The sequence below is a fragment of the Spea bombifrons genome, chromosome 4 (genome assembly GCF_027358695.1).
Source record: "Spea bombifrons isolate aSpeBom1 chromosome 4, aSpeBom1.2.pri, whole genome shotgun sequence".
Taxonomy (NCBI): domain Eukaryota; kingdom Metazoa; phylum Chordata; class Amphibia; order Anura; family Pelobatidae; genus Spea; species Spea bombifrons.
In genome coordinates, this window is record NC_071090.1 from 98,821,348 (window position 1) to 98,834,262 (window position 12,915).

Here is a 12,915-nt window from a genome sequence, read left to right on the forward strand (position 1 = left end):
TTTAGAATGTGTCTTCAAAATAATTACACCTAATGCTAAGCATAAATCATAAGGGAGTTTAAATAAATGCACTTAGTATAGGTAAGGACTTTAACAGCAACAGCTCATCTTAAACCAGTACAGTCCAAATTAAACGCAGCCCGCTGTACATGAAAACACCAACCAGATTTCTAGGTAGGTCTATTAAAAAAATCTAATAAAATAATACAAGCTTTCAGATCACCTTATTGCACTTATTTGTTACTACATTTCATCATCAGTAACAAGACGTGTAAGCTTTTGGCGCGAAGGCCAATGCACAATGATCTCTGAGATATAAGATTTCTGTTCCGCATTGCTGCCCATCTCAAAGGCCAGAAGAAAGTTATTCCACGCTGTGTTTTGTTTATAACATAGTTATGAATGAGAGTAACACCATCTCACATCTCACCATCGCATGCAGGAGTATACTTGCTTACACGTTGGGACCCCATACCTGATTTACGAGCAGCACTACCTCTTCTAGTTGATGCCCTTCTAAGCTGAGGAGCATGGGCTGATCTTGGGGCCTATCTTATTTCTCATGTCAAATTGCGCAGTCTCTCCAAAATTACCCTGTTGCTCACTTTTGCTTCATGAGCATCTGTCCTTAAAGGTGCTGTTCCACCTAGGGTGCCTCATAAAATATCACCTGATAAGTGCTGCATCATGTAAAGAGAAGTTGAAGAAAAGGATCCGCCATTTTGTTTTTCTCCTCAACGCTCCTTGTCACTTAAAAACAGCATTAAAATGTTTGTTGAGATTCTCTTTCTTTCTTCCAACCCATCCTCTGTCTATTACATTGCAGCAGTCTGACCTCCTACAACCACCTTGGCCCCTTTCAACTAGAAGATCTTCACACAAACACCCCTCCAAGATGTCAGAAAATGGCAGACAGCGAGAGCAGAGCAGTGCCGAGGGAACAAATTAAAACGCCCAGCTGAGTGTTTCTGAAAAAAGAAACTTCAGAAAAATGGTAGATTGTTTTAAAACGGTAATACGATCAGCGCCTTTAAATGATGTACTTTGATTTAAAAATGATAGCTGTTAAATCCTACAAGACAGCTACATGTATCCATATCTTAAGAATGTCACTAATACTACCACAGGGGTGGCAATACGACATGACTCAAACATCCTCTTTCCGCTGAGCACGGAAAGATGTGGGATATTACCGTAATAGAGCCCGGATACCTTTGCAACTTTTACCTGAAGCATGTAGTGATGTAATTGCACTTATTGAAGAAAAGATGACGACTGAGTACCGCCCTACACGGAACCCAGAGCATATTTATAAGGAGAAGCCTGACACCTGACACTAGCACAAAGCACCCCGAGCTACCAGGAGACAAATCGTGGCTTGCACAGGTAAAGTAAGAGGATCCATGTAGGGGTGTAAGTGTAGCAGCTTAACTACTGTTGACAGATGTATTTTTTTCTGGAACAATGAAAGAATGTGAATCACCAGCGATGTGAGCTGAATTAGATGTTTTTGAGAGAACAGGAGTGGTACAGAGACAGACTTACTAAGTTATGGGTCTTCAATCCTTCATTTAATAACTGCTGCTAAGAGGTGCTACAAAGCATTGAAAAAAATTAAATGACATGTAAGAGATTAAGGATATATTTTCATTTATTTATGCTGAGTAACAAAAACCAAGTGAGCAACGGAGAGTGTGGGGTCGCTAGGTCTGGTTTCCAAATGTAGAACAAATTCAATGTCTTAACTATTTTGACCCAGTCTAGCTTTAGTTGAACGTCATTTTCCATCCATCCACTGCCTTTTCTTGAATGGTTTTTTTTTTTTTTTTTTTTTTTTAAGTATAAGAATCAGCATAATCAAGTGATCAAGGTAGCTATGTTCTTCCCTGTGTCTAAACTGACAATGTGAAATGGATGTAATTTGACAAATTATTTTTTTTATGAGGAAAATAGTAATTTTTGTTAATATGATAAATGTGTCATTATTCTCTGTTCCTTTTTCTTCTGCCTCGGTGCTTATGGTTTGTTTTGTATCTGTACAAAGAATATACATTGTTTTTTTTATTATTATTATCTAGGACCACTACACACTCTCTTGTTTTCCCTTCACAGAAATTGGTATCAGTATATCAGCCTGCTAACACCGCAGTAATGGGTCTCCCACCAGCAGCATGGTGAGTATCACACAAGACGCTGTTAAAAATCAACTTCATGGTAGGAAGAGGATCATCTTTAGGTTCTCTATTCAGAAATTACCGAACATAGGGTGATAATGTGTCATAATTACCCCTGCTCAAGTCAGCACATATTGGAAACATTGTTTCCTGGCAACTCCTGGGTCTCACTAGTTGGCTAAGCTGAGCCCTCACTCACTTAACGGGAAGGCGACTTGGAGAAACCCGCTTCTGGGACAGTGCTTTGAGTGGACTTTTGCATGAGGTGGTGGATTCCAAGGGAATGGTCTAAACCATAACCATTCCCACTAAAATGTATGTCTACACGTTTTTGGCCACAGCCTGCCTGTTTTCAGGCATATGCCACCAGTTTGTGCATTACTCTTGGTAATGTTAGTCTATATTACGGTATTTCATGATTGGCTGGTAGAAGACTTTTTTTTAATAATAGTTCCATAAAAAAAAAAAATCTGTTTTTTTTCCCCCCAGGAAAAATGAAGAACTTTCCTATAAAAGATTTGGCTCTTCGCCAACAGAGGTAAGGAAAATATAATGTGTGAGATACAAGAGTCACAGAAGCATGATCGCTGCACTTTACATGGCTTTGCATGATGTGGCTCTGGAACACTAGGTTCCAACAACGTCAATCTAACGTCAACGGCCTGTGTTAGGAGACGCTGCCGAGAGCTCGGAGCTAGCGGTCTGCGCAACAAGCGGAAACATTATCCACACTGGTGATTCCTACACCTAACCAATCTATTAGCATATATTGGAGGATAACCACCACCTCTGTGCTTAATTCCAGCACATTGCTATAGTGATATCACACATTTATTTTATCTACCCCTCTGTTGAAGCCGAAAGGTGAAACATGTTAGCGCAGGGCAGCTGTTCCTCCTCTCTGGCAGCCGGTGGACGTCGGCGCAATGTGCTCAGACAACCTCCACTGCTGCCAGCACCTCAGCCGGGGCTTCTACAACGGAGTGCCGGCGTGACATGACCTTCCAGTGCTCTGTCATAGAACCCCCAGCGGAAGTACCGGCCAGTAGCAGTGGAGGTTGTCTGAGCACATTGCGCAGACGTCCACCGGTTACCAGAGGAGGATTCAGGTCCACTGCTGCGCTGTGGGGTATTCTCCTCTCTGGCCGCCGGTGAAGATGATGCGCTCAGACAACCCAGCTGCTGCCGGCACTTCCGCTGGAGCTTCTATGACGGAGCGCCGGAAGCGGAAGTGCCAGCAGCAGCGGAGGTTGTCTATGCGCATCGCAAAGATGTCCATCAGCTGCCCCCACTAGACACCAGGGAGTCTGGGGATGCATTGGTAAGTCTGCGGTGGAGCAGAGTGGCATATCTAGGGGATAGAGTACCATATCTGGGGAGCAGAGTGGCATGTATTTTTTATTTAACAATATTTTTTTTCTTTAAAATGGCACCAAAATCTAAGGGGGCACGGCCTAAATTCGGGCCAATATGGTATATTTATTGGAAATACATTTGTAATCTCAAATCTTTAGTGCTGACCACTATTGTATCAATAGCTGTATAATTATCTTGGGGTTATCTGGGAACAGCCACAATCAGGTGGTATTCAGCAGCCTTTTTTCTTTTCTCAGTAACCACTATACCCACTCCTGACACAGGCCTTCACATGGCACTTTATATTAAGGACTGGTCAAAATCAGGCCTGAATGTTCTCTTCACGCATCTGACTCTGATAAGGGGTAGTAATAACTTTTTCATATCTAAAGACTGCATGTTTACTTACCTAGCCCGTCACACATATTAAGTATTTTCTGTAAGTCAAATTGTTTTGTTATATACTACTTATTATGTCCTGTTTACTCACTGTACAGCGCTACTGAATATGATGGTGCTATATAAAATAATAAAAAGAATCCTGAGGTTTTTTTTTTTCCTATTACTGTTTATTCTTGCTTGTCTACAGATGTCCACAGACATTGGCCTACGACAGAATTGGCTTTTAGCTAACCAGGTTCTTTACCCAACACCTCCCTATGCATCACTGAGGGAGAACATAGCCAAAGTTTTCATAGTTCCTGTTAGGAAACGGAGATTCTTGGATATGATAAAGAAGTTTGATCTAAATGGTAAGTTCAACTAAACATCCAGGGCTAGATTTACACTACAGCAGCCACCCCTATGCATTAACAAATAAATGTGTGTGTGTATATATATATATATATATATATATATATATATATATATATATATATATATGCAATAAGCCTCTATTAAACACACACACACACACATATATATATATATATATATATATATATATATATAAAACAATTCTGGTGTGGTATGCTCTAGCTCCAAAACAAATAAATAGGTTACAGAGTATAAAAATAATATATTTAATAGAGGCTTATTGCATCAATATTTAAAATACATAATTGAACATATAAAAAACAATTGATATAATATACAATTTGCCAAACAAATGCCAGTGACCTGACGCGTTTCGCCCCTCATCAAGAGCTCTTTGATGACTCTACAATGTGGGTAGCGGGTAGACCTCTGTGAATGCCCCACTTTTAAAATAGAATTGAACCTGGTGAGGGATATACACAGTTTTGAATTAAATCCAGCTGCACTATAATGAATCCAGCCATACTATACTCCTTTTACTCTGCAAAGCAGGCCTTACAGGTTACAATGTCTATATTATTAAGCCAGCTCTAAAAATCCTCTGAAGAAGCCCCTTAAGGGCGAAACGCACCAGGTCACTAGCATTTGTGTATTTGTTTTGCCAATTGATTGTATACCATATCAATTGTTTCTTATATATTTAATTATGTATTTTTATACTCTGTAACCTGTTTATTTGTTTTGGAGCTAGCGCATACACCAGAATTTAAAGATTTTGCATATTTTTCTTTTTGCTCTTTAGGGAACACTACCAACTGGTAGTATTGCAGCAGTTTCTCTATTACATTTTTTTCTCTGTTGATTCTTTGTTTTATTTTTCCTTTATATATATATATATATATATATATATTTTTTTTTTCATTTACCTGATTTATATTACGGTGCAGACCAATACACTCTTGAATTAACTACTAAATGGTCAGCACATATTATTCAATTTGGGGGGGGGGCAATCCTGGTCACATTCTGCCTTCTACTGCTTACCATCAAGTAGTTTCCTCATGTCACTGTCAGTCAGAAGAGCTGGGTCACTGAACATGAATGGCTGAAAGAAATAAAAAACAGATCATTCTGCGGCAAACCTAGGAATTTCCAAGGTAGTGGACAGGGACCTCTCTCTTGCTCCAGATGAGAGGCAGATCAGAAACATCTTGCTGCCTCCAGCAGGTGAAAAAAGCATTGCCCTGTGGTCTGTTACTCATCAGCGATATCCACAATGGTCCCAGATAAGCGCTTTAGCTGTTGGGTTGTTTCACACTTTGCATAATGTTTATTGCAGGAGAAAAAACTATGCATAACAAGAATAACAAGTGAATGTTCTTTTATATATATATATATTTTTATTTCAGATCTCAGTTATGTGTATTTTTCTACCAGTGACAACGAGCATGAATTTATTGGCACTAACACGCCAACTCCTATTATGGATATTTTCCAGAAGTCATGTGTTGTGGAAAATGGCACGCTTTGGGCAAAATCATTGCAAGGCCAAAATGTGAACTTAAAAGGTTAGTTCTATATTATATCCTTTTCACTAAATAATCTGGCAAAAAGTTATGGTAGATTTTTTTGGGAAAAACAGCCAAATGCTGTTTCCTGCCTAGAGAAAGAACAAACAGACCCAGAAAGCAGGACTTCACATGGAGCCTCCAGGTCAATTATTATTATTATTATTATTATCCTTTATTTATATAGCGCCAACAGTTTACGCAGCGCTTAATACAATACATAATTTCAAGGGATATGACAAGACAAGATTTGACAGACTAAGATAAACCGATACATTTGGTGGAGAGAGCCCTGCTCGCAAGCTTACAATCTAGAGGGAAAGCTTACAATCTAGAGTCAAACCCAGAGTTAAGAAAAAATGTTGGTGCGCTAAGCTAGTCTCAGGCTTAAATAATACAAATGTATAATATGAGGCCTACCAAACAGTGTGAGCATGTTGCAAATGCAGCTTGCTGTCCAGGGGTTAAATGGGAGGAGGTTTAATTGCACCTCCCCCAACACATTAATAAGGTTTTGGTAGCAGTATAAACTGCTTTGTGTGCCCACTGTGTAGGAGGTGAGAGTAGGTTCTCACCCTATTGAGAGTGTGCCTTGATGTGGCGGGTGAGCTTAATTTTGCTTTGGCCAATTCATATAACCAAAACCTCTCATTTATATTATGTTTATATATCTGTTGCCAACTTTATTAGGGTGAGAAGCGCAGACAGTTTTTGTTTTTGTATACAAACCCACAGAGTTCTCAGGTATATTGATGTCTGATGCATGATTTCTGAGCACACATGAGCATACCTGGGAATTTCACAGGCTGGATTTCCAAGAGCTGTCCATCTCCTCCATATGAAAGCTGAAAAGAAACAAAGCTGGGTAGGTGGGAATAGTTGTGCTCCGTGCCCAAGTGACCCTGTTTAGGAGGGAAAGCCCCTCTTTCCCAACCTGATATCTCACTTTTCCTTCAGTTTATGAAAGGGGTGAAGTAAATGAGCACGAAGGGGGTGAAGCTCAAGATCTCCCAGCGATCAAAGGACTACCGTAGAGCCCTGTGGTTAACTGGAAACCCCAGAGCCTCAAGAGCTAACACAGAGAGCTGGATTGCAGATACAGACGGCCCCTCTATTAAAGGATAGGCTTTATTTACCCAATAACATAGCGATGCTGGCCAGGTGTGCTTTATGTCCTATTTACTAACAGGGATCGTATGCTTTAATCCTGCAGCAAAATTTATCATTGGCATTGGCAATTTAGCACAAGGAGAGAAGACCCCTGTTAGTTTAAACATCTATAACACAAACCTATATCTCTCTTACCAATCTGGCAAACTTCAAGTACAGGTGAGTGCGAAACACTTCGATGTACAGTGCAATAGCAAAGGAATTTCAGTATACAATAATTATATCGAATATTATTATGAACAAAAACACAAATATATAAAAATGAAATGAGTTAGCATTTAACACTTAAAAATAAGGACCTATGGAATAGATTAAAAAAAATGTTGGTTTATATTGTGGAGAGCTTAGTTTTTAATACTTACATTGTTTCTGTGTTTTTCTTTATTTTTTTAGCCAGAGACTCAAAACGCCATTAATTACACCAGCCCGGATGCCCAGAAGTTTTTTTTCTTCGTTACACAAACTGGTTCTGTAACCTATTCATTTGAGCCGGTTACGGCCCCAAATTGGTTCCTCAGCACTAGCTCTCAAGGAAACTCGCCTGTTACGGTTCAGCCGCTCTCTGCCAATTCCTATAATAAAGAATTCAAGTTTGACCCAGGATATTTTATTCCTGGTGTTTCTGGGAGCGTTAGTAGGTTTGATAGACCTTTACAAGAACAGGAAACGTTTGGTAAGTCTATTCCTCATATGCAAAGAAAATATAGTAAAGAGGTGTGTAAAATATGGCAAAATACCTGCTTGCCACTCTTTAACAGGGACGATCCTGTTACCTAGAAAAAAAATAACATTAATGAACAGAGCACAACAATCTATGGCAGGTTAAGTGTTCTGCCACATCCTATAGTGCTATAAAATATTTCTAATCCAGGATTCTGCATAACCTATTGTGAGAACTCGTCTAACGCTCCCTAGTTCCTGTTTTCTGGATCACTGTTTAATGTCCCTAACATCACCCTATAGAAGAATGCGTAGTAAAGTACTTTCTGAGTACATTAGTATGAATTCTTCCAAAACGAAAAAAATAAATAAAAAAAACAACACTTAACAACACTTAACACCTGCTGCTGCAGCAGCTACTCTTCATGGTCTAGCTATTCTTGCTACTGATTGGCTGCTTGTAGACAAGGGCAGGATGGGGCTCCAGGTGGTCTACCATAAGAGGTTAAACAGCATGCCAATGGAATGTTCCTGCTTATTGTTCCTCTCCTGAAAACAGGATTTAAGATGGCCTCTTCCACATTTACATAGGTTTATTTACCTTAAAAAATTAAAAAGTAGGATAAAGCGTCACATCTGCTACCATGGTGCTCTTCATAGGGATAATCCTCAGGTTGAGGAAGAACGTGGTATGAATGAGTCCATGATGGGATAATGTAGGTGTTTGCTGTAATACAGACATGTGTTCTTGTTTTAGGTGACGTTGACCAGTATGTTCTGAATGGATCCAAAGAGATGTTTAGTCCGTATACGTTGTCTTTGAGGCCAGCTGGAGACGTGGCAAACAGAAGTTATTTTCTGCAAAATGAGAACTTTCCCAAAAAGCAATTGAGAAACAGCAGAGGTCAGTCCCATATTTATAAGCGGTCTGCAAAAATGTATTGGGTTAGGAAGTTATCTCCATTTGATGTTACTGCAACAAAATATGTCCCTGTAACCAAGACTATAATAATTGGCACCTATAGAAGAATTTATTGGACCAAATTTTTGGGACAGCTAGACAGTGCTCAAAAAACAGGACTGTTGGGAGGTATGTTAAAATACATTTCATTGGCGGAGGCCAATAATAAGGCAAATATTCAGATTACAGAATTTAAATGCTATATGTTTTTGTGAAAGTACCAGATGTTTGAGTAGTTTATTCCCTTAAAAAAAGATGGAATGGTCCACTCCAAAGGAGTCAAATGAGACAGAAATTACATTTTCTAACTATTAAGGGAATAGACTGTTTAAAAAAAATAATTAAACGTCCAACGACTAACCTATCTGAAAGGAGCTTTGATTTTACTGTCAGAGCAGCAAACTTTAATGAGGTCCTTAAAGAAAATTCCCTCTTTACATTTATATTCTAAAAGAAATATTTTTTGGATGCGCATACAATGTATATATTTTGTGCTATTTTGACTTAATGTTAATGATTTTTATGATGGACGCATATTTCAAATGTGGATTTCCATTCTGTTTACAGGAATACAATATAGAACAACCTATTCGATAAGCCGCGTGGCCAACTGGAACCAACCTTGCGGTTCACCGAGACATCCGGTTGCCAGATATGAACTATTTCCACATCAGTTTTAAAAAAAAAAATGTAAATTATAGGTTCCCATTAAAGAATTATTTTCAATGCCTTCTTTGTAATAAGTTTTGTATTATATAAAAAAAACATTAAATATTTTATTATTACTATGCTATGGAATTGTTAATATAGAAGTCTGACATATACATTATCAGATCACCACCAAGAAAAAAAAATGTATTGCACTAAGAACATTAGTTACAAACAGAACCCCCCCCTTTACATTTGTAAGGGGGGCACCACATAATTTAAAGGGACCTCTTAGTTATCATATGCGTTAAAGTGCATGTGATATCTGGAGTGTCCCTATAAGTTTGTTCAAAATTTGTGACAAAATGACACAAATAATAATATAAATTACCCTGGTCACATTCATTTCTTATTTAATTGCCTAGGGCTGATCTATTATATATATATATATATATATATATATATATATATATATAACTGAACAAATAAAAGAGGAAGCTAGTCATTTTCCACGCAGCATCGTTTTGTGTGATAGAGGGAAAATTAAAGACATGGTTATCAAATCCATTATTTTAACTGACTTCCTGGGCAGCCTAGATTATTTTTAGATGATTTCTACCACATTTTATGAAAGAATCCTCTTAAATAGAGAATAAAATGTAACAATGAACAAAACAATGTGTTGTTTACAACTCTAAGCTACTCTAAATAGTAACAGGAAGAGACATTGAAGCTGCTGTAAACGGCGGGGATTACCCTGTAGACTTCCAAAGTTGCGCTTAAAGTTGATGCCCCTTTTTGGGGAACAACAAAAAAAAAGACGTATAGCCGGGGCAATGAATATGTTGGCCCAATTAAAAGTAGCATCATTGACTTACCGCAATACTTTGTTTTATTCAGGATAACCTTCAAAGTGTACTCTTAGCAATATATTAAAAGGATGTAACTCCATGACAATGTTATGACTGTACCCAAAGTGACGAATATAACAGTAATGTCTATGGACCAGATCACTCACAGGCAAACTGGTGATAAATCATCAGAATCTGTGAGCCATGGCCTATTCACACGTTGAACTGACTGTTAATTAAACATGTTTTTTCTCTCTCAAAAAGTCAAGTTTATTTATATTATTTACATCGGATTTCTGAATTGTCCCTGTTATGTTACAAGCCAAAGATGCTATTTACAGATATTGCATTGCTATTTACCTATATGCATATATCATATGTAACATACAATTAAAAAGACACTGGATAACTACCATACTTTGGGTATAAATGTTTTAAAAATGTTACAATTGTATCAATCTCTCGCTCAAAAAAAAAAAAAAAACCATCTTGAAAGATCTTGTTACTGTAGAGCAGGGGCATCCAACCTGCGGCCCTCCAGCTGCTGCAGGACTACATCTCCCATACTCCTCAGCCAGCCCCTTAGCTGAGCATTATGGGAGTTGTAGTCCTGCAGCAGCTGGAGGGCCGCAGGTTGGACACCCCTGCTGTAGAGCATTCATGTATCTTGTTAGTGGCAGATTGATGTCACTACATGTTGGCGCATGCAACTACCCTACTCTTTGAAGGTATCTCCATAGGGCTCAAAGATCCTGACCCTAGTAGTTGCCTACGATTGGGTATAAATGTATGTCCCATTTCATGACAGGTCATTCTTGAAACTCAAAGGTTGATCAGGTGTCTACACTTTCAGGACATCATTTTCACATGTTGGTGACCAGTACATGTAAAGTGTATTATGTACAGTTATTAGTAGGGGGTTAAAATGGTTGGCAGTGACATAAAATAAGCAGAGCTTTTACCTCTTGTAGTCATTATGAGCCAAATACATATGAGATTAAACAATACCAGGACCGCCTGAACGCAGGACAAAATGGGCAGCCGCCCCGGGTCCAGTAATCCCTGGAGGCCCAAAGCAGCTGCCCCTTGAGCCCAGAACACCACCGGAACCGGGCACTTACTCGGTGGCTCTTCCTTAAAAAAGATCTCAACTCACCAGCTGTCTCTCTCTTCGGGGGCAGACAGCCTCTTGTGCTCCCCGCATGTATGCAGTAAGCATGTAAGTCAGAGTGTCGGGGGTCACATCAGCTCCCGCGCTTAGACTCCAGAGAACGTAACTGTGCAAGCGCCAGACTGAGAGGAGACCACGTGGATGAAATATGGGCAAGTCCTGCGTCTGTGTGTAATCTGGGTGCTGGTGCAAATCCTGGAGGAGTAGGACAGAGGTGTGACACAGTGAAGGAGGGGATAAAATGGACTTGGAAGGTGTGGGTTCAACCACACGGGGGGCCCACACAGGGTGTCAACATCCAACGCCGGCTCTGATCGCAACTCGCACATGCATTTCGGGTCACTCGTCAGATCGGCATAGTATTGTGCTCCTGCCCTGTGTGAGTCGAGTGGAGATGTCTCATGCAGAGTGTTGCTAGTGTCAGAAGGAGGGAACTACTTGTTTTCTGGGTTTTTTTGGTGTTGGGGTGGAGGGTGTGATTGCGTGCTAAGGATCGTTCGGGGGGGGGTTATTGGCAGGGAAACGGTAGCCCACGGTTTAATCAATATTGAAGACGGTTAGTGATAATTATATTCCAGGTTTACCAATTATTTCTTCAACTTGCTTTCCATTACATTAATTTGAAGCCTGATCAGCCGCACAAGCAGGTGGGGGTAAGGTGTCCTTAACTTTACATAACGCAGTTCCTTCCCTAACAGTTAAATACTGTTTTTCCTGGTTTCATTATCTTTTCATTTTCTGTATGAACATACGCTGTGGCCTCTTAGCATAAGAATATAGATAATAGGATCACATTACCCTCAGATAAAAGTGACTGTTAATTTGAAGTTGAATCTTCTACTGGGCCACTAGCTTTCATGACATTCAGTTAATTCTCTTCTCCATCTGATCTTTATATCTTTCCTAGTGTTGGCCCAATGAAAATATTCCAAATGCTAGAAACAATGGTAGCTTTAGGTTTAATATGAGACATATTAATCACCATAAGCCAGTGCATTATATTGTACATAGAACACAAATAATGTGGGCATAGGGCTATCAACGGCGACAAAAAGACATCAGCAATCAATTCTTATGTATTTTACTTTCCAAATGAATAAGCATCATTATACCTGGGAACGCTGCAGGTTTGAATTCGAGTCTCTTGGTGAGATGATGTTTCCCTGAGTCTCAGCCAACCTAATACAAAAATTATGGCTGCCTGCGAAACACAAAAACAGGGTTTTTCTATATTAATATTAATCTATATTAGTATTAATAATGTAAGACAAGTAGAGTTCTACATTTTCCTCTTTCAGTGTTTCATATTTAATGATGCTTTACGTATACCATAAACACATTAATACCGTTTATTAAATAGGCTGAAGAAGCAGTGAATGTATTTGTGTTATTTAATGTGGTTTTGTACATATATAATAATTTTTTATATATTTGTTTATTGTTTTTCTCCCCTGCCTCATCATGTTGCCGTGTCTCACACTTTCATGTTTTGTGAACTAATAATTGATTCTGCTTTAATGAAGTCATAACTCCCTTAGTTAGAAGCAGGCTGCACATTCTATTGCACACTCAGATAGCTTTTCGATGTGGATGTATCAGC

At 39.1% G+C, this 12,915-nt stretch overlaps 1 protein-coding gene across 1 annotated transcript; it reads left to right on the forward strand.

The window, feature by feature from the left end:
* Positions 1-1,305: 1,305 nt before the first annotated feature.
* LOC128492006 (uncharacterized) lies at positions 1,306-9,401 on the forward strand. The gene is made up of 9 exons (XM_053464416.1): positions 1,306-1,386; positions 2,113-2,174; positions 2,664-2,712; positions 4,120-4,282; positions 5,696-5,854; positions 7,068-7,183; positions 7,418-7,697; positions 8,442-8,588; positions 9,213-9,401. The coding sequence occupies exons 2-9, from the start codon at positions 2,152-2,154 to the stop codon at positions 9,323-9,325; spliced, it is 1,050 nt and encodes a 349-aa protein (XP_053320391.1). The 5' UTR covers positions 1,306-1,386; positions 2,113-2,151; the 3' UTR covers positions 9,326-9,401.
* The last annotated feature ends 3,514 nt before the right edge of the window (positions 9,402-12,915 follow it).

Bases quoted from the DNA above. Each gene is read 5' to 3' on its own strand.
- LOC128492006 (XM_053464416.1), top strand. From the start codon at position 2,152: ATGGGTCTCCCACCAGCAGCATG. The intron at 2,713-4,119 runs GTAAGGAAAATA...GCTTGTCTACAG, and splicing joins TTGGCTCTTCGCCAACAGAG to ATGTCCACAGACATTGGCCT. The intron at 5,855-7,067 runs GTTAGTTCTATA...TTAATCCTGCAG, and splicing joins CCAAAATGTGAACTTAAAAG to CAAAATTTATCATTGGCATT.